A 21321-nucleotide genomic window follows, 5' to 3' on the forward strand; every position below is an offset into this window, starting at 1 on the left:
ATTTGTATATTGTGTATAAAAATATACAACGAAGAACAGGCAAAGTGAATCTATGGTGATAGAAATCAGGAAGTCGCTGTCTTGGGGGACTGATGAAAAGGAGTATAGGGGAACTCTCTGGAATGAAATAGCTTGTTTGGGGTGGAGGTTACAAGGGTGGAAACTGTCAAAACCAACTAAATGAACACTTAAGATCTGTCTGCTATATTGTATGTAAACTATATGGCAATAAAAAATAAAAATAAAAACAAAGAAAGAACGACTTCATGTCAAATAAAACCAGCGCAGAAATGGCCTGTTTATCAACAAATAGAGAAAAAAGCGCCGTGTCCTCAGCTCCGTGAAGCAGATACAGGCTGTCACCAAACACTGGCCTCACCACCCACACTTTTGTTGTGATGTGCCTTCGAGCAAGCCTTGGAGGAAAGTTTGGAGTGGAGGAGAGGTTGGTGGGGAATTCGTTGATTTGTGGGGGGGTGGGGGGGTGGGGGTGGGGAGGTGGGAGGGGGGACGGACTGTGATGGGAACTAGTTAGCCTCAGCCTACATCATCTTGTTTGAAATCAATCTTGCCTTGATGCCAAAGAAATGCGTCCCTAAGTAGCCAAGTCCAACAAGAGGGATTTATGGAGGCAGGACTTGGGTGGTGAGGGGCTTCTCTGGCGCCCTATTTTCTCAGGGAGGAGGACAGGAGAACCAGGCTCTCTCCCCTGGAACATTCTGGGTTGTTTCTTTATGTGCTTGTGAATTGTCATGTGAGGTGCATGTGTTTGCCCGAATAAAAAGTGAAAGAAACAAAAGAGGGAAACCTGATGGAGAGAAATAGAAGGAATATTTTACAATGCACCCACTCTGCCCTTTGCCTTCCATGGTAGTAGGGTCCCCAGATGTTTAGTCGCGTGGTCCACACACACTTTGGGGAGGTGCCTATTTTGTTCTAGGCTCTGCTGGGCTGTAGAGATAAAGGGAATTATCTGTGTTGAAAGAGGTCCCAGCCTTCCCCGTGTTACTTTTTACCTTGCGGAAAAAGGCCAGGGGACCCTCAGACCCCAAACTATCCCCCTCCAACACAAACACATCTGTCTTCCAAAATTGAGAACCCGATTCCACCAGGTGTGTGACTTTGATGAAAAAATCTAAGTCTTTCCAAAGACATGAAGAAAGATGAAACCTGCCCGTATCACCATGTCACTGTAGAGGGGGTGCAGAGACTGGGGAACCTCCAATCTGGACCCCAAGAGTCTCTCCACAAAGGGGACTCCCCTGCAGCTCCCTTTGCTTGAGATCTTGGGAGAAATGTAGTAAAAAGTAATTGTTTTATGAAAAGTGGTTTCCTTTTATTACCTGTGATGGTTGAGTAGGGGTGACCCAGCAACAGGAAATTAACACAGAATTCATTGGGGGTGATAATGACTGTTCATAATCATTTGGTTAATAAGTTAATACATTAATTAGTCAACTAATTAGACTATGCCTTAGGCCTTCACTGTCTGGAAACGTAGATTCAAAATAAGTAAGAAAATGGTGTCCTTCCAGAAGGTGAGAGAGAGAGAGAGGGCGACGGCGGAGAGCTAGTCCCTAAAACTAAATTCTACCTGGTCGAGACTAGAGTCTCCAGGGACCACATTAAACCCTCCCCCCATTTCTTTTTGTCCCCAGAGCACTGAATAGGTCTTAATTTGGTTGGGCTCACACATCGCTGAGAATCTGAGGATAACTGTAGGTTCCCCCCAAAAAAAAACAATGCATAGATCATAGTAACAAACTTTTGTGTAGGATTTCTGTGGATTCCCTGAAGCCATGAGCTCCGGCTCCTGTTAAGAACCCCTGCCCTATAGAATGCCCAGTTAGCTAACTGGTGCTGGCCTCCGGGAGAGAGTGGACGCCAGCGGGAAGGCCGGGTGTTGATGGCATGGGGGTACCCTATTGAGCAGACACACGCTCGGCATAGGCTCACACCTCGGCTCTATGGCTAGTTTCGGAGGAGTGCGGGGGAGGGGACTAAAGTAACGATCGGAGACAGCTGGCGCTCGGCTGGGGCTACTGCAAAAGTGAAGGGCGCCAGGTCCCGGCATAAGAAGAAAAAAAAAGTTACGTCAAAGACGCCCGCGCTGGGGACTGGGGTGGACCGCAACGCGCAAAAATGGCAGGAAGGAAATTCACGCACAAGTGTTAGTTCCCTGCCTGGGGTGTACTTGACGCCTGGGGCTCTTGGAGGGCCAGGAGCGCACCCTCCTGGGCCGGCCGCGCCGACGGGAGGAGCGTCTAGGCGGGTGTTGGCTGGAGCGGGCCTGGGGAAGCCATCCTCTCCTCCCGGGGCAATTCCCCAACCCGAAACCAGAGCTCGGGTCATTAGCTGGAAACCGAAGTGGCACGGGGATCGCATTTCAAAAGCTCAAATAAACTGGCTGACCAGGATTGTTGGACTGGGGGTGGGGGGAGCCGGAAGGCTCGGACGGTACCAATGCCCCCTCGCTAAGCCCCCCCCCCCCAATTCCAGGGACTGCACCCAAGCTGCGAGATCCAAGAGGCAAGGCCGCCTGACTTCGTCCCAGCCGCGGGATAGAAGGTGCCATACGTCTTGGGCGCAGGAAAAAAAGGGTCCCCTACTCTCTACCCCAGCAATGTGTTGTTTCACCCCTGCCCAGCCTGCAGTCAGACCTGGGCCTCGACTTAGGTGCGCGGGGCCTACAGTTGCGCAGGCAGGAGAACCCGGGCCGCGCTGTAGCATAACCAGGCATCCCTTTTCCTACGGGGGGGGGGGGGCTACGCCCTCCGCACCCCTCAACCACTTCTCAGTAGACTGTCTCCCCACGAACCGAGCCCTGGGCTCCCAGCTCGGGCCAAAGCCCTGAGAGTGAGAGGGCAGAAAAAAAAACCCACTAAATTTGCTTAGGTTCCTGGAAGCTCGACAGGGTGGAACCAGGAAAGAGTGAACCGTCCTTGTGCCGCAAGAGTCCCCACCTGCAGCCCCGGCCTTCGCGCCTGAGCAAATGGAACACAGCAAATGCGTGCGCGGGGGAAGATCCGAGGCCGGAGGAGAAAGCCCAAGAGACCCACAGCCCGAGTCTCGGTCTCCGACCTCGGGAGAGGGAAACTCTAGAGTTAGCGTGGGCGCCCTGCTCTTCCTGGCTCGCGCCGGGGCTGTTGTAATTCCTGCGCCCTCGCCACACCGATCCAGAAGACAACTTGGGATCTGTTCCAATGCCGGGCCGCAGGCATTTTTAAATGGGGTTTTGTCCCCAGCCTACCTCTAGCTTCATCTACCTGGGAACAAAGGCCCCAAGCCTGCGATCTTCGCCCCCGACGGGTCCTTGGAGACACTAGGGAGAGAGGGCCGGGCAGTGGGACGCCGGCCTTCCACAATGTACGACAGATGCCTGAAGAAAGTAAAATGTTCTCGTATGAAAAGCGCATGAGATACACACCAAAAATCAGCACACGCCCGCCTATAGATTTCTCTACAGCCGGGACACATGCACTGCAGGTACCTACACCTACACCTGAATTAGAATTAGTGATCCAAGTGGATTCTGGAACCCACTCCGGTTGGAATTCTGGCTCCAGTTTCTCGGGTGATCTTGGGTAAGTGACTTAACTGTTCTGTGCCTCAGTTTCCTCCTTTGTAAACCAGGGATGCAAGTCGTACACGCCTTAAAGGGTTAATTGTGAGGCTTAAAGGAGATCACTTTTGTGGGGTGCTTAACTGAGTGCCTGGCATGTGCACGTGGCCCTTACATGCCAGCTAGTTTTATTATTGTTGTTACGTGTACTTGAACGCCAACATCTGCAACATATATACTTCTTGATTATACGCATCTTGATTATAAAACAACCAAATGCATCTACATCCGGAACTGTCTTGCGCTTGAACTTCTAAATGCAAATTGAAAGAGACGTCCACAGATGGAGCACGCACAAGTGCACGCACGCACACACGCATCTACTCCTAACACCTGTAGTACCTGGCGGCTGAACGCAGACAACCGAAGAGCTACCCAGAGGGGCGAACATCTACAGCTATGAATATAAGAACCCAGGTTGCGGCTTCGCGGCCTCTCTTCTACATCCCAACAGCCTCTCTCTTGGCTGGTTGCCGTGAGGTCAAATTTGAAAACCAGCGAGGCAGAAAGCGCGCGGACGCGAAGCGTTTCAAGCCACTTGCAGCGCCCGAAGGCGGCTGCCTGTCTGCTGGCTTAGGGGAAAGGTCACTACAAGGGTTTTCCTTCTTGGATGGAATTTTTTTAAGGGCCTACGCGCTGGGAACTTTCCCCCACAAAGAAAGGGTGGGTTCCAAGACAGCGCAGATCCACGGGATGCTTTACCCACACACACGCACGCACACGTGCACACACCCCGCTCTTTTGGGGTTGCCGGGACCAGGAGGAGAGACGCAGGGTCGTGACCCCTGCCTCTGCCGGAGCGCGCCCTTCGGCCCCTGCAATTAGCGCCGGGAGGTCAGCAGGAACCCGGACGCCTTCACCCGCAGCTCAAAGCGCAGCAAAAGGCGACCCCCACCTCTCCCCCCGCCGCCTGTCTCAGACGCCAGGGCGCAGCCGGGTTTGGAGCCGACCTTCCCAAGGGGCGGAGGGCGGGAGGGCTTAGGCCCGCACCCGCATTTGTCACCTTAAATCTACAAATCACCAGGTCGCTTGGCCCTGCCGGGGTTCTTACGGACTGCTGCTCCCGTGAGCAGTGGCCTTCGTCCCTGTAGACACGGCTAGTGGAAAAACCGGAAAAAATAATCCAGAGTTCTAAAGTAAGAAAGAGCATCCAGGCAAAGGGAAATTGCATCCAGGGTAGAATTTGATTTGTGTATATTGGGGAGAGTGTAATCCTTTTCTCTTCATCTATCCAGCATGAACTCAGGTTAGCCCCTGCCCGGGAGGGTCGGGGAAACTGCTGGAAATTTCTACACCAAGCAACAAGGTACTTGGCGAGAAAATTAGGAGAGAGGGTCCCCTCACTGAATTTCCTTACTTTCTTTGGAAACCCAGAGGCGGGAAGGGCTGTTTTTCTCATCTGAGGCCCCAACAGGAGTGAAAGTGATATTCAGGAAAGAGACGACGGCAGCTTCTTCCGATGCTGGGGCGGGGGCGGGAGTGGGGGTGGGGGGCGTAGAGGAGGGGAGCGCAGGCTAGGGGTGGCGAGAATGAGATGGGGCAAAGGTACGCGTCCAGGTTACGGGACCCGGGAGGCGCTGGGGTGCTGAGCAAGCGGCGACCACCGGGGCGCATTAGTGGGCCAGACAGATAGGTGGCACTCGAAGCCCGGAAAAAAAGCGAAGGCGCCGGCCCCGAGTGGCCTCCGCGGCGGCCGCCGCCACCATAAAGCCCGCGGCGAGATTGCGACCGGCGCCAGGTGAGTAATAGGCAACGAAATCCAGAGAGATTGTGAGCCATTCACCCCCCAGTCAGCCAGCGCCACGAGAGTTACTCATTAACATCATTGTATACAAATAAGATACACGGGAGATTAAAAAAAAAAAAGGCAAGCTGTGGGAGAGGCTGGACGCACGTCTGAGCACTGTCCGATAATTGGGGGTGGAGGGGTGGAAAGGAGGTGAGCAAATCTGCAAATCTGGACGGAGAAAGAAAAGGGTTCCTTCCCTCTTTGAGCCCGAGGTTGTTTGTCCCCACTCGGGAAAGCGCCGCTGGGCGCAACCCAACTAGCACCTTCCAGGGGCGCAGCACCGCGTGTAATCGCGGGGCCAAGAACCCGCGCGCGCCCTGGAAATCTCCGAATCCTCCGGGGAGCTAGCGCCCCGAAGGTCCCCAGGCGGTTAGCCCCCGCCCCGATTGTTCTCGCTCCCACCCCGGGAGACAGCGCAGGAAAGGCTGTGGGACTCCCCCATGTGTCTAGCTGGAGATGGAAGGGGCTTTGCCCCCCTCTCCAAAAGGTCCCGACCCCGATCCCCTTCCAAGTACAGGATGAAGGAGGGGAGGGAGTCCTCCTCGCCGGCCATTCAAGAGTCTCGAAGGTGACAGGGACTTGGGGCCGGGCTGGCGGGCTCCAGGGAGGGGGGAGAAGGGCAGCCGCCAGGCAGGCTCCGGCTGGGTCCTCACGTCATGGTCTCCAGGGCAAGTAAAGCCTCGAGAACCTTCCCGCACCCCCCCCATACACACACGAACACAACACACGCGCGTACACACACACACACACACACACACACACACACCTCCGAGAAGCTGGGGATGGGGAGGCTAGGAGACCAAAATACTGTCACGGCCTCACCATTTTTTATTGAATGTTTCAAAGATAAATTGAACTTCAAAAGGCAACTCCCCAAACAGCCTGGGGCTGGTTGGAGGGGAGAACTGGAGGAGGGTGTCAGCCTCCTGGGTGACTTTCCCCTTGGAGGGGGTCAAATATGCGCCCTGGAATTACCTTTCCCTTGCGGGGAAAACTGGCCTCCTCCCTCGCGTGACACGGCCAACTTTGCACGGAGCTGGTCGCTCTCTGCACGCAGGACTTCGGGATGGGGCCTCATCGGGGCGCCTTGGGTCAGCCTGGTCCAATCTGAGACACCAGGGACTGCAGGAGGGACGTTGTCTCCTCCACTTCTCCTGCAACCTGGGGCGTTGCTGTCTTGCCAAGGTGGAGCTGGCCCAGAAGGAGATTCTGCTAGCCTTTTTGCACACTGGTACAAGGGTATTTTTGACTTGGATTTCCCATATGGAGGTGAAAATGGAGAACGAGGCTAAAACGAAAACGTTCACTGTCCAACGTATTTTTGGTCGGATCCGTGTGGGAAACATTGACATAGGGAGGGGAGCATTCTTTTTCCATTAAAACTGAAGTATATGAAATTGCTATTCTATCCAGTTCTAATCAGACCCCTTCCGTCTCTCGTTTTGCTCCCTAATTTAAAGGAAAAGTAATTTCAGATTGAAGCGGCTGGCTCTCTTCGACCGACCGAGTGAGGGACTTTTGTTTTTAGCTTTGTAACTTGAGTGACAGCTCATTTTGGTTCAGTGGGGGCGGTCTTAATTACTTAAAGGCAAAGAGAAGGGGATAGAGGAAGGAAGGAGAAAGACTCCGCTCTCAAGAAAGTTCCTTAAAGAAAGCACTTAACACGAGGCCCAAAGACATTTCAATAAAAATTTATTGAAATTTCAATGACGTTTTAAAGAGAGGGGGAGAAATACAGAAAACCAAAGAACTCATCAACAATTATAACACAAAGTATACCTTCATGAGTTTTTGTCTTAAACAATCTCTCAGCACCTGACTTTTGAACTGTGAATATCTCTCTATAGGCACCAATTCAAAACACCACCAATATTGAAGACAGTAGTCAATTCCACTTCGTTTGAAGAAATCAGAGACTAGCAATTACAAATACAAAAGAAAAATCAGAAAGTCAAACCACAGCCTCTGTACTCCCCACCCTTCCGACCCCCAAGCAACCTCAGAACCACTCTTAGGGTGTTATATTTTAAGGAATTTAAGGTGGAGCTGGGAAGTGGCCCCACCTTCCCAATCTTGCGTAAAATAGGCAATAGCACTTTCCCTCACTCTTAGACATTAAAAAACAACAAAAAATTTTTTTTTTGCAGATGACTCTTTTGAAAGTGTGTTGGTGTTGGTGCAGAAAAGTGTGTTTTCTAGTTTTAAAAGCGATCCTGTGACCTTGAAGTAAAACTGACTAAAGGAAAACAAGAACACAAAACCTGACAGCTGCAATCCTATTTACATAGAGCTATATACAATGTCAATAAATTAAAGTTTAATTTTCCAAGCATTCATATTCCACCTATTTACAAGAGTTATCAAATAATTACATAAATACTTTGCTAATAGTCTCGCTTCTTCTTTATTATTTTTTTAAAACCTTGTTATTGCATATACAGGAAAGAGAAAGAACCGCCAGAGAGACATGAATCCTGCTACAGAGCTTAGATAAAATAAACTCATTTTTTTGTGTCTTCCCCACCTCTTCCCTTTAAATCCTCCCCCTTGGGGTTGCCGATGAGAACTGGGTAAAAGGTGTGGGGTCATGTTCTTTTCTCTCTAAAAGCAAGCATTCAAAATGAAAAACCACAAATACATCACTGTGGAACATGCAAGAAGAGACCTATAGCGGCTCTTAAAACATCACAAGAATATTAAAAAGACACAGATTTCCTTAATAGAGACTAAACAAAGCTGGCAGCGACTCCCACCCCACCCCCCCCAAAAAAAAACAATGCTGCTCAGTAATTTATTTAGAACTGATATGCAAGTCACTATAAAGTTTTTAATCTTCACAAACAGAATCATGTTAATGTATTCATTTGCCCCCGGTATTTTTTTTAAATTTTATTTGTTTTTGTTTCCACTTGACACGGTGAAGGAAAAAAATATATAAATCTGCACTGGGGGAGAAGTCTTTCAACACCTCCCCTCTGGGTAGACCTGGCTACCTCTTCCCAGGCTCCCAGACTTGCCTCGCTGGAGGTGCTCTGGACAGACCTGTTTTAACTCCCACCCCCAACAGCTCAATGCAACAGACGTTTCTGAGCCCCCAGAATCTGAGCCAGATCCCGGATATATAAACCACGCCAAGAAGACAGAGCCTGTTTCTAGCATATTCTCTCGAGGGAGTCCGGCACCCCTTCCCAGACAGGACTGCACAAAGCAGGGCTAACCCCACTGCATGTCCGTGGTTTATTTTACATCCAACAAAGTGCACTGCAGACGTGACTGGACTGGAATGAAGAGACTTTTCTGGGGAGGGGCTTATGGGGACGCGCTGCGGGACCTGTCCGGCTTGGCTTCCAAGCCGCTGACCAACCGCTGGATGCTCTGCAGTTCGCTGGTGGCCGCCTCTTTCTCAGGGCAGAGTTTGGGCGACAAGGACACCGAGCTGGAGGAGAGGGTGGAGGAACGGCTGTTGAGTTCTGAGCCCGAGTCCACGGCCACCGAGGCCGGGCTGGCGGCCAGGGCAGCGGCTTTGGCGTCCAGGGGCCCCGCGACCGCCGCCATGGACGGCAGGGCGGTGGTGAGCAGGCTGCTGCTGTCGGGGACCGGCAGGGGGATGGAGTAGGGGCTGTAACGCAGCCGCGGACGCATGGTGTTCAGGTTGAGGAAGGGGTGACGGTGCACCGAGCTGGAGGCCGCTGCGGAGGAGGCGGCCGCCGCCGCGGCCATGTACGTGTAAGGGTAAGGGAACAGGCTTCCGAAAGGCGACATGGCCAGGCCCTGGGGAAGGAAAAGAAATGCATCCAGCGAGTCAGCCGAGAAGGGGCTGTGCGGTAGGAAGAAGCCAACCTTGTCTATTCCCCTCCCCCACCACTCCTACTCCCACCCCCACCAACCTGGGACCTTGCGCAAGTCATTGTTCTTTCTCTCTGGGGGTGTGGAGTTGGAGAGAGGGGAAGGAGGACACTCAGACTTATTTCTCTAGGTCCAAATCTTAGCTGTGTCACTCTAGGCCTAGATAGTTCACTCGCTGTTCTTCAGCTTTCTTGTATAAAAAAAATAACCAGGGGAATATTAAATAATTCATATACTGTTGGGGACTTTGTGAATATTAAATGAGCTAATGCCTTTGATGTGCTATGTAAGGTGCCCTGGCCAATAGGACTGTTAGAAATTCTCCCATCAGGGTCAGTTGTTGCACCTGTTAAATGGGACTATAGAGTCAGTCTACCCTGCAATGGTAGCTGAGTGAAAACCAGACGACATAAATTAGACATAATTATTTTTCATCTTGGTTCCCCCCACCCCAAACTCTCCTACTTCAACCCTAGAAGTGTTGTTGCTAATGAAAAAAATCCAGGGAAGTTAAGCAAAAGGAAACTGGGAGTGGGGGGAGGAAAAGGGGATTTACTATAAACAGAGACAAAGAAGGAACCTAGCCTGATACACTGGTGTTACAGGTGGAGAAACTGAGGTAGGCCCCAGGGTCACAGGAAATCACTCAGCTAGTAAAGTGGCAGAAACAGAACGTAAAAGCCAGGGACCCAGATCCGGGCCTGTTACCTGTCCCTTCCCTTGAGATAACATTAGTACTTGTTTGCCCAGGCAGCCCCTTGCACACTTATCACCTGCCCACCTACAAGGAGGTCTCCAGGAGGGGCAAAGGGAGGGGATGGCAGGAACTGAGAAAGGCCAGAAACCAGCCCCCTCCTCCCCCAGAGTGGCAGGCCAATCCTGCCTCTTGGCTCAAGGAAGGGAGAAGAATGTGCCCAGAGAAAACAAAAGGCAAGGGCATGCAGAAAACCCCTGAGAACCTTTTTGCCAGTTCAGAGCGTTTCCAAGTGGCCTGAGACTTCTCCTCTGCCACCCCATGTCCCAACACAGCTGTCTGAACCATACAGAGGCCGCCAGGCTGTCCCTCTCCTCTGACATTTCCCACTTGTGCACAAAATATTAACCCTTTTGGGGAACACGCCTGCTTGGGGTGGGGGAGGGGGGCAGGAAAAAAGCTTCCAATTGGGAGAAAAGGCTGGAAAACTCAAGACTCAGTTCCCACCCAGGGAGTCACTTCCTCTCGCCAGGCCTCAGTCTCCCCCTTGTTTAATTCTCTGGGGAAGGTTGGTTATGAGACCTTTAAGAGACCTTTCAGCTCTGAAGTGAAAATCACAGACCCTGAAGTCAGACTGCCTGGGGTAGAGTCTTAGCTCCACCACCTACTGGCTGTGTGACCTTGGATACGTTACTCAACATCTCTGGGCCTCATCTATGAAGTGGAGGTGATACTAGTCCCACTGAAGTCGGAATAAATCAAGTACTTAGAAGAGTGCCTAGCACAACACAGTGCTGGGTATAATTATTATTACTATGTACCTACTCTGCTATAAACAGCCCTTAACTGTGAAAACACTAAGTTTTTTGGGGGGTAAGTGTGAAGTTATGATGAATCAATGAGCTAAGGCTTGCACCTAGCAATTATTATATCATTTAAAGCTACGAGGCCGGGGACTGGGTGAGGGTCTGGTATCAAAGGGAGGGGCTGGAGAGGAGGCAGGAGGAAGGATGATAAATAAATACCTGGGAGGCCAGGACATGCTGCTGGAGGTGGAAAGGCAGGGTGGCCGCGGAGGCCCCCGACAGTCCCTGTGCCGCAGCGGCTGAGGCCATGGCCGTAGAATCCAGGCCTGAAACGCCAGTGGAGGCCCCGGACACAGTGGCCAACAGGGGCCCCATGCCGGCGGCCATGCTGGAGAAGGCGCCCCCCATGGCGAACTGGCCGGGGTGCAGGAAGAGCGGGTGCCCGTTGAAAAACTGCTGGCCGGCCAGGCCCGGCGCGAAGCCGAGGCCGGGCAGCGGGCCCTGGCCCAGGTGCGCCGTGGCCGCATCGGTCTGCACCGTGAGCGGCGCGAAGGCCTCCTTGCCCGGCAGCGCGCGCGCTTCCTCGGCCTTGGACGTGGCCGCGCCCTCACGGCCTGGGCTTCGGCGTTCCTCCGCGCCCAGGCCGCGGGTGCTGGACGAGATGGTGGCCGGACTGTGACGCGAGTCGGGCGACGCCTTGTCCATCCGCCCGCTGTCCCGAGGCCGGCCTCCGGGCTCCGCCGAGAAGAGGTGAGCCTTGACCGCCGGGCTGCCCTTGTCGCGGCTCGGCTCCTCCGACGTGGTGGTGGAGATCTTGGCTGCGTCGCAGGCCTCCGGGCCGTGCTCCTCTTTGCTCTCGGCCTCGGCGTCACTCTCACCCTCGCTGGCACACAGATCTACCATAGGAGGGGAACAAGCAGGGCGGAAGGACGTTAGTTCCAATCTGGACCAGAGGAAAGCCAGTTTCCCAGGTTCAATCTTGGCGCGGCCACTTACTAGCTGGGTAACACCCGGCAAGCCCCTTAACCTCCCTGTGCCTCAGTTTTCTTATCTGCAAAATGGGAGTGATGATACTTCATAACGTTAGTGTAAAAATTCAATGAGCTAATAATGAACTTAAGGTATTTGGATAGACTGAAACCCTCCCCCGAGTCGGTAATGAATTTTCCTTTTTTTTTTTTCTTTTGCAAGCATGGATGGAGCTCCTACTGTGTGTCTGACTTTGCCTTTACTCACCGTTTCCTATTCGGTTGCAAATTTACTTTTTTAAAATAAAAAGTAACTTACACTAACACTCACTGCGGGAACACCATTAGGGTCTTTGTTCAGTGAGTGATGAAGATCTGCATCTTCCACACATTTGTGAATTCTTTCGGATGGATTTGTTTGGAAAGAACCCTGACATCTGAATTGGTAGTGGCAGAAATGAACACCCCGCCCCTAACTCACACACTCCACGGGGCCTCTCTGTTTGCCCCAGTCCCAACAGACAGATGGGTGATGGGTAGCCTCCTCCCGCCCCCAGACAATCAGAGATTCTTTTTGCTCTCACCACACCCTCTGTGGGTGTCCTACTAGGAAAAAAGAAAAGGGGATCCTATTTTATGTTTAAAGCTTAAATGGATTGATGACAGAAAGGACTTTCATTTTTTATTAAACATAAAAAACAGGTTTCTTCCCGTTGCGCGAGTGTGTGTATCTTTCCATAGAAATAGTTCTTTGCTCTTTAAACACAGGAAACCAACTGGGGATTTGAACCATCTCGACCCCTCCCAACACCCTCCCCACCCCTCCCCAATTCACATCCCCTGTGCTCCATCTCCTTGCACAGGTTGTTGCTCTCTATATGTTTTCTCGGCCACCATCTCTGTTCCAGGTGGCAGAGAATCCCTGGCCTCCCCCAGCCCAACACATTTTACCTTTGAGTTCAAAGATGGTAAAAAAAAGTCAGTAGCTGCTTGATTGGAGACAATGGGAGGGCAGAGAAAGTGCTCCAGGCAGTTTTCTAAGCTGGGGAAGGGAGGCCACCAAGAGGGAATATACAGACAGACACCACCCTTACTCCCAGTCAAACTGAGGTTTGAGGGAAGGGATTCTGAGCTCTTCTTATATTAGCTTAGAAGGGGGACACACACACCCAATCACCCTTTGTGAATGTTGGCTCCAGTTTTCGGAATTCAAGAAGGGTCTGCAGCTTCTGAAGGGCAAGTTCCCTGGTGTGTGCCCCGGTCCCCATGCTTCCAGGCCTCCAAGACCTGGAGTCCAGACAACCTTAGGTGACCAGGCTTACCTTTGAGGTTCGATGTCCCAACAGTGGAGACAGCTGGGGACGAGGACTGGGCAAAACAGCTGAAGGCTGCCTGTTCGCTTGAGGACTCATCGGAGGTGCCATTCTCCTTTTTGTGTCTGTCATCGAACACCCTCATGGACTGCAGGGTGAGCTGTTTCCTGAGACAGAAGCCCACACCCAGCCATTACAGAACGGAACATACAGTTCCCCCCTTTCTGTGTCTCCCCCACTCCAAAGAGGCACACACACCTCACCTTGCCTGCTGCCCACGGACAACACTAATTCTGCACTCTGCTTGCCTGGGGGCAGCCACACAGACCTAGGCATTGTTCTTGACCCTCTAACTGGGCTGAAGAGTGTGGCACCAGGAAGGCGGCTCAGGTTGCATTTATTCAAGATCAGAGTTTCATTAAGGAAAGGGCATGGGCTTGAGCTGTGAAATCTTGTTTAAAAGCAAAAAAGCAAGAGGGGAGGTTGGAGCTGACCAGAGACAGCTGAACAGCGGGCTTGGCAGAGGGAGGGGATGGGGGACCTAACCCGGTGAACACAAACAGCCTACAAACTCCCCACTGGTTGCTAAGATTGGGAGGAAGTGGTTATTTCATGGTGCACTTTTCTGTAATCGTTTCGCCAACACATTAATTGGAGTAAAAAATCTGTTTAGATGTTAGAAATTATTTTTTAATGCCCAACCCCCCCTCAGGGGATAGGTTAAAAATTGGGGTTGATTTTCTGGATTTTAGAAATTCTTTGAAAGTGGGTGAGGGAGTGGAGAGCGTCTTTCATATACTATCCAGCTGTCTGCTGAATGCAAAATGATACATGTACCCGTGAAAAAGGGAACCACAGATTTCTCCAGGGGATTCAGTTCTGTCTGATGGTATTTGCAGGACGAGATTGCAAAAATTCCAAAGCATTTTGTGCATGGTTTAGTCCTTTCCTGGGACCTGCCCAGGATGAACTTCAATTAATTAGGAATTAATAGGCATCTGTATATAATCAATTATCCCTGTTGCTTTTCTTCCAGAGAGAAGTGTGGTGTGGCCTAGTCAATTTCCTTTAAGGTAACAAGTAGGTGGGGAAAGTACAGTATACCGAAATCCTCAGGCACATGGCATAGCGGGAGTAAATGATTTCCCACCTTCCCCTCCCCTTCTCAATATAAGTGCCAGCATCCCAATTCTAACAGGGAGACTTGGGACCTAGCAAAGTGATTTTTTTTCTAAATTACCTGAGAAATAAGTAACTATCTCAGCTTACCGTTTTTCTCTCCTGCCATTTCCAGTGTCCCGGAAACCTTTTGCAAAAGGGTTGTTGTCTATTTTTAACTGAGTTATCTAAAGGAGGAGACACAAGCAAGAGAGACGCATTGGCCTCACTTTCTAGAATGTTCTGGGGGTGTTTTCCCCAACTCAACAGTTTACTAGAAATTTGACTGCCAACAGGAGACCTCATTCAGATATGCCAGGTTAAAGAGAAAGGGAGAGGAGACAATAACAGAAGTTTGGAGGGTCTGAGATAAAAATCAAGGGAAACTCTACCATGTCTTGGGTCTCCTATAGGAGGCCAACAAGGGATTCCAGGCTGAAATTACCCTACCTGGGAAGTCCCTCATTCTTTTCTTTGGGCAGCTGACAGCTTGGGCTTAGAAATGGAAAAGTTGTCAGAACAGTCAAAAGGGACAACCTGTAGATTTTAAAAGTATGCTTTCATTTTGACTTTTTTATACAGTGCAATTAATCATAAAATATGTTGCGGCATATTTCTTGCTCCCAAACACACACACACACACACACACACACACACACACACACTCTATACACTCCAATCTTTTCTGTGAATCTAATAAAATGATTTATGGGGTTTCGCTACTCTTGTGCCAGAATGGGTTTGATTTTTTTGCTGGGGGGAGGTTTGGGGAATTACAATATTGACAATTCCAGATTTAAAAGGACCAAATGACCACTGGAAACATTTGTTTTCATTTATATGCTCTGCCACCACCATTAGGTGGAGAAGGCCCATGGCCTCTTTGTCTGATCAAAAATGCTACAATTTATTATTACACCAGCAACTTAAGATTCACTGGATTCTGGGCCTAGAGGGAGCATGCATTCTACATACTGAGGGTAAAAAAATGCCATACATAGTATGTAATCTTTCAAATCCCTTCCCTTTGGGTGAACAAAATAATATATACAGAGTTCCCTAGAGGTGGAAAAGGGCCCCACGGCTGGATTCTAGTTCTTGGAATAAATTCCTGTGTGTAAGACTTGCAGAGAGAAGTCGTGATATCTTCCTCTCCACATTAAGGAAACATACCTGAAAACACCCCCATCAGCCGGCCACAGAGGACCCACCTACAGTGATAGTGAATTCAAAATGTAGGTGTTGTCCAATGGGCTGGACTCTAACTGAGATCCAGGGTTCAGAAGTTGAAGAACAGGGGTCCTCCGTTGCCCCCCACCCCCACTCCCATAACTGCCTGCTAACAGCAAGCTGGCAACTGGTGGATCAGCAGCAAGAGTCGCTTTGTGTCTCTGTGCTATGTGCCCATGACCTTCAGGCCACCATAATTTTATATACCAGGTGCTGCCTGCTGTTCCATTTGGGGACACTATTAATCCCCGGCCTCAGGTCCAAGGGAGAAAAAAACTTCAAATGAAGTGGTGACTTTGGTTACCTCCTCTCAAAAGCCTCAGACAACTCAATTAGCATGACCCTGTGATCAGAGTAGGTTTTTCCAAACACACACACACACACACACACACACACACACACACACACACACCATAAAAAGCACAGCAGCATAAAAGGTAATAAAAACCAGATCAGCTACTCAGGATTTCTGGCTAGGGGAGAAAAGCTGGTCTCTACTGGGATTCTCCTCCCAGTCTCCCCAGTGGCTTTTGCCTTAAATTTTCAGCTGATTCCTTCAAACTTCTTCCTGAAGAAGATGAACCTTGAAACAAACAGGGGAAAGCCCAGGGTGGGGTGGGGGTGGGGCAGCAGCAACAGTGGTTACTGGAGCTTCTCACTGGCAAAGTTAGTCTGGCATTTTTTCCTTCTTTTTTCTTCTGCCTCTGCAATGTGCTAGCGGCCCCTTTGCGCAAAAGCTCCACTGACAGTCAAATCACAAAAAGAAAACGCGAGACTCCCCATCCCCATTCTCTTGGGCCTTTCTCCTCCTCACCCAAAGCAGTTTACAGGGCAGGAAAAACTATCACCGTGAAAAAGATAAAGCATCTTCGGTTACCTTATCATTCTGATATGCTGTGACAGCGATGAATTCGGTTTCGGGGAACAAGTATGTCCGAAATGTACTATAGGGAAGTTTCAGGATGTCATTGGCTCTGACGATGTGAAACCGGGGCTGGTATTTGTGCATAGAGTTCAGTATAGTCTGCAGGGGCAGGGAGGAGAGACACACATCAAGAAAGGATTTAGAGGGACAAACAGGCTCTTAGAACCCCTGCCAGGCTGACAGCTACCCCACGGGAGGGTACCACGGTCGGACGGAGCCCACCTCCTGGGAGCGCCTCTTTGGGTACATTTCCCTCCACAGATGTTATCTTCCGGAGAATCCAATTTGCTCGTCAGTTTCCAAAGGGTCCCCCCCACCCTCACCATCTGAGGTTCATTCGAACCTTGAACCCTAGCCTACCTGAGTACCAAAACTATAACTCCCCTGCCACGTTGCGTGATCACTTGGGAAGGCCAAAGTCTTAAAAGATAGAGAAAAACATGCATTTTAATTTACAAAATGATTCAGTCCTTTAAGCGCCCACTAATTGACGAGCCCACGCCACTTAAAACCCTGAAAGGCTGAACTCTAGAGAGGAATATTTACGCCTTAATCAAATCAAGGGCTTCAAATGCAATTCCTGCCCGCTGGAGATATTTCCGCGCCATTCTCGTCTTCCTGGGCCTAATCTTTCTGCTTATTCCTCGCTTATCACTGTTTATTTTATTGAAATGTTGGGGAGGGGTAGGGGCCGGGGCAAAAGGTCCTTTGCTTGACTTTTACAAGCAATCCAAGTCTCCTGAAAGTTTCTAAGCATGCTCGCACCGAATGTATACACTCCCAATACGCACACAATTTTTGCACTGGAGATCTGTCTCATTTCTAGTAGACCTGACTTTCACCTAAGCCAGATTCTTTTTTTAGCAAAAGAAAAAGTCTTCCCCAAAATGGAATCACACCCTTTCACCAATGTAATCAAGGCTTCGAACCTTAAAACTCTCCCAAGAAATAAAATGGCTGGTTTCCAAATATGCGTATGATATCTTAAAATAAATCCTTTATGAACACATAACTTTAACATTGATTTTATATCTTAGCGATTAGTTTTTAACTTCACTGTCAGGTCAGGCTTTTCCCAAGACCTGGAATTGCCCTAAAACAGGCACTGGTACGTTTTCTTGACCTCGCTTCTTTTAGAACGCCAGGCCTTCCATTCTCCGTAGAGAAACACCCCCGACTCTGAGTTCTCTCACCGACTCTGTAGTAGATCCAACAAGTACGCTACGTTTGACTACAGAGAGCAAGAGAGAAGTCTGAGCAGAAACTCACGATTTTACATGGCATGGGGGAAGCATTGCCTTTGCTAGAGTGAAGAAAGAGAACATTTTACTGAAGGGAGCGATGAAACTTACAAATCCGTGTTTGTCCGAAATGTTGTTGGTGAGTTTCAGTTTGTGGAAAGTGACAACTTTGGACATCCACTGTTCCCCGGTAGCCGGGCTGTCCGGGTGAATATACATTCTCTTTGGCATTTCAGGGTCAGCCTTACCCGCCACCATCCACCGAGAATTGTGAAATTTATATCGACAGTCATCAGCAGCTATAATGTCCATCAACAAAATATATTTAGCTTTTTTATCCAGCCCAGAACATCTTACTTTAAATGGGGGGAACATTCGCCTGCAATAGGAGAGAAGGGAAAAGAAAAAATAAATAAATAAGTCACTTAGAATCTTGGGTTTGAGTCTCTATTTATCCTAAAATACTTAAATTAAATTTAAAATGTGCTACTGCGATGGATGAGCTTATATGTTTCAGTGTGGCTAGGTGCAAAATTGTTTTCTTCCACAACAGAAGTATTAAATAGGCTCCATTTCTCAATCTTTAAATGTCCCAAGATTCAAAACAAGGGAATTATGGCACTGCATTTCTCTACATCGTCTCACAATTTCTTTATATACATATTTTTTCTCTGTTTATAGATTGTGACTTTATAGATTGTCCTCTTTATAGAGAAATTCTTGCCCATGCCTTTTCCTGTGGGTGTCTAGTTCTAAACAGCTCGGGGTAGGATTTTAAAAGTGCGGTCAGTTAAGGCTAGAATTTTCCACCACCCGTCGATGAGAAAAGGTTAAACGTATCAAGGAAATAAACGTCAAGTTGTACTCCTGCTTCAGAACAGCCATCCCGCTGCTGGCGAAATGAAACTGGACTCGGTGAGTTCTTAAAACGAATTTTGTAGATTAGGGTGGACTCGCAGGCCTGATAACCAATCTGCCTAGGAGCTGCTAACCACATTCCCCCGATTGCTCCGGCCAGTCAAAAACTGCAAGATTGTGCCACCAAATTGCTGTTTATTTCCCAGAAGTGTTGGCATTCTATACTCTCCACTTAAAAGGAAGCACTTCGCTGTGAAACTGGCTAAATGTCTCCTGGGTCTGAGAATTTTTATGCCCAACTTTGGCCTCCTTTCGCTTGGAAAGAAAGACACAGAAAGCTGAAGACATCAAGCGAGGCATTTTATTTTTATTCTTTCAACGTTATGCCTTGATAGACTTCAATGCCATAAAAAAAATCTGTGATTTTAAGTGACAGGCAGGTTTCGGGTCAGGCAAGGACCTCTAAACGTTACATAAAATATGGTTGATAGTATTCACACATGATACAGAAGCATTTGTCTATGTCTCCCCACTGGCTCTTGGGGTTTGCAAACATAATTTTAATTATCCCAAAATCCCCTGCTGAACTCTCCCTCAGATTACAGACACGTGAAGCAGTGTGGACAAACAAACCCAGCGGCCCTACCATTCCTCTCTGACCCTGGCAGCCGAAGGCTCAGGCCCCTCCAGACCCAAAGGCTAGGCTGGAGGGCAGAAAGAGCCAGAGTAGCTGGTGACAGGCCTCTCGCTACCACACAAAAGAAAGGGGCTTTACATTTTTCTCTTTGAGCACAAAATGAAACAGACAAAAACAAAACATCAACAAAGCCATAAGGATGTTTCAGAAAGGTTCAAACAATGAAACTCCTGCAGGGAGGTGGTTTTCTTTCTCCCTGCAGAAATGTCTGAGTTCCACCGAAAAAACTGTGTCTATGCTGTAGGAAACCCAGGATGCAGACTTAAGTTAAGAAAAACCGCCGCCTGCAGACACCCAGGTAAGCTGAAATTTCCTGCCACGGGGTCAGGCCCGGGAGTCTCTGTGCACAGTTCCAGGGGGACTAAAGTTTTCCTCTAAGGCAAAATTACTGACAAACCGACTGTCCTGGGAGAAGAGAGAGAAAGGGAGGGGAAAACCCTCCAATAATTTTGGGGAGGGGGCCCGCTGCTTACTTACCTTCCCGACTTAGTAATCACCATCTCGGTGCCTCTCTTGTGGAACTGATCCCAAAGTTCTTTGGCCTCGAGGTGAACCTTAGGGTCATCTTCCACCTCTTCTTCGGGCTCCATGGTCTTCAGAGGCCTCAGATGCGCCTGGGGCCCCAGGGACGAGAAAGGGATGCCGGTCTCGGCTGCCCCCACCAATTGATCCATGATCGGCTTGGCCAGGGCGCCCGGCAGCGAGAGCGCCGCCGCGCCGTTGGGAGGCAGAGTCAGCGCGGGGAAGAAGGGCGGCTGGTGACCCAGCACCGCGCTCATGGCGAAGTCCGGCGCCCGGTGAGGTAGGAACGGATGGTAGGCCATGCTTGTCCCAGGAATGACCGGATCTCTCATGGAGAGGCTCATCCACTCCAGGCGGGCGCGCTGGGCTCCAGCCGGGGACAAGTCCTCAGCTGCTGTTCTGTTGTTTTGTTTTGTTTTGTTAACAGCAGCACATAGTTTAAAAAAGAAAAAAGGCAAAAAAAAAAAATCACAACTAAAGCACCTCAAAGGGAGGGGGTAAGTGTCTTTTGGGGAGGAGAATGCCGCTTTTAAAGAGGGCAAGGCGAGCAATCAGGAGACATAGTCGCTGGGGTGACTGTCCTCGTGCCTTGCGTTTTTAAAAAGCCGCTCCTGCAAGTCGGTTTCAGAGGCGAGGGGAGCGAGCAGGCTCTCGACTCGCGCCGGAGCTCGAAATAGACACTCCGGCCCTGGGTCCCAGGAACCGCGCCCCAGCCCCCAGTTCTTTGTTGCAAATGCGAACAGTTCTCCTAGGAGACTTTTTACCTTTTCTTCTCCTTCTTCCCCCCGCCCCCCTATCTCTCTTGTTCTGCCTCTTTCTCGCAGGCGGCGCCTGCAGTTGCGCTGGACCTGGCTTTAACTGCCGGCGAGAGAGCGGAAAAAGTCTCTCTCCTTAAAAAAAAAAAAAAAAAAAAAAAAAAAAGGCAAAAAAAAAAAAAAACCACCACTCTGATTTAAGCCCTCTTCTCCCAGCGCTATCAAAACTTGAACTGCACACTGGCTTCCGTTCGCCTCCTCCTCCTTCCTCTGCTGCGAGCCTCCGGAGGGTGTCTGGGTTTCAATCCGAAATCTGGCCGTGCTCTTCTCCCGCGCCTGTCTTCCGTGTCCTAAAACGTGAGCGAATTCGCTTCCTAAATCTGCGTCCAGACGCGCAGGGCAGGAAGGATGGAAGGGGGAGGAGGGAGAGAAAGAGACGGACGGAGTGGGAGAGGGAGAGCGAGGAGAGGGAGGGAGCGAGCAAGCCAGCGAGAGCTCCTCGCCACCCTCCTCCGCCTCTAGAATTCCCCGGGCGTCTGCTCGGCGGCTCTAGAAGGTCGGGCTCTGCTGTGGGCTGCAGGGAGCCGGAGGCCTCTTGATTGGCTCTTTGACGCTTTCGGACCAATTGTGTTGCTGCATAGGCGTGGTTTTCACAGGTCGAGTGCTGGGGGATAGAGCCGAGTTATAAAAAGAAGGTGTCGGAAACTGTAACGTCGCAGCGCCGCATCGGTACTACTGCCTGTCCTGTGAATATGTCAACATGATCAGAGGGAGGGCGGGCGCCACTGGGGAGCGCGCTCACTGAGTCGCCTCTAGGTGGCTTATCGAGAGATCGCCGCAGCCCCAGAGCTCGCTAGCTCGCTCTCGCTCAGCCCACGTCTGAAATGCCTCAGTCAT

The 21321-nt window shown here is 50.1% G+C and overlaps 1 protein-coding gene across 2 annotated transcripts; it reads right to left on the minus strand.

Moving 5' to 3' along the window:
* Positions 1 to 7821: 7821 nt before the first annotated feature.
* TBX3 (T-box transcription factor 3) lies at positions 7822 to 21103 on the minus strand. Of its 2 annotated transcripts, XM_033097950.1 has the most exons (8): positions 19625 to 21103; positions 17704 to 17971; positions 16712 to 16771; positions 16304 to 16450; positions 14308 to 14384; positions 13048 to 13205; positions 10977 to 11653; positions 7822 to 9182 (listed from the first exon to the last, which is right to left on the minus strand). In XM_033097950.1, exons 1-8 carry the CDS (start codon positions 20011 to 20013, stop codon positions 8721 to 8723), a joined length of 2238 nt encoding a protein of 745 aa, XP_032953841.1. In that variant the 5' UTR covers positions 20014 to 21103; the 3' UTR covers positions 7822 to 8720. The 2 variants fall into 2 exon arrangements, with proteins under 2 accessions (XP_032953841.1, XP_032953843.1); XM_033097952.1 differs by lacking the exon at positions 16712 to 16771 and having other exon boundaries at positions 7884 to 9182; positions 19625 to 21101.
* Between the last annotated feature and the right edge of the window lie 218 nt (positions 21104 to 21321).

This window comes from Rhinolophus ferrumequinum, chromosome 25 (genome assembly GCF_004115265.2).
Source record: "Rhinolophus ferrumequinum isolate MPI-CBG mRhiFer1 chromosome 25, mRhiFer1_v1.p, whole genome shotgun sequence".
Classification (NCBI taxonomy): Eukaryota; Metazoa; Chordata; class Mammalia; order Chiroptera; family Rhinolophidae; genus Rhinolophus; species Rhinolophus ferrumequinum.

What these genes read in the sequence shown, in the direction of transcription:
- TBX3 (XM_033097950.1), bottom strand. Translation starts at nt 20,013, where the DNA reads ATGAGCCTCTCCATGAGAGATCCGGTCATTCCTGGGACAAGCATGGCC. An exon ending in AATGGCAGGAGAGAAAAACG is followed by an intron (nt 13,206 to 14,307) that starts GTAAGCTGAGAT and finishes CTTCTGTCTCAG; the next exon opens with GAAACAGCTCACCCTGCAGT. An exon ending in TGGGACATCGAACCTCAAAG is followed by an intron (nt 11,654 to 13,047) that starts GTAAGCCTGGTC and finishes CTCCTATGGTAG; the next exon opens with ATCTGTGTGCCAGCGAGGGT.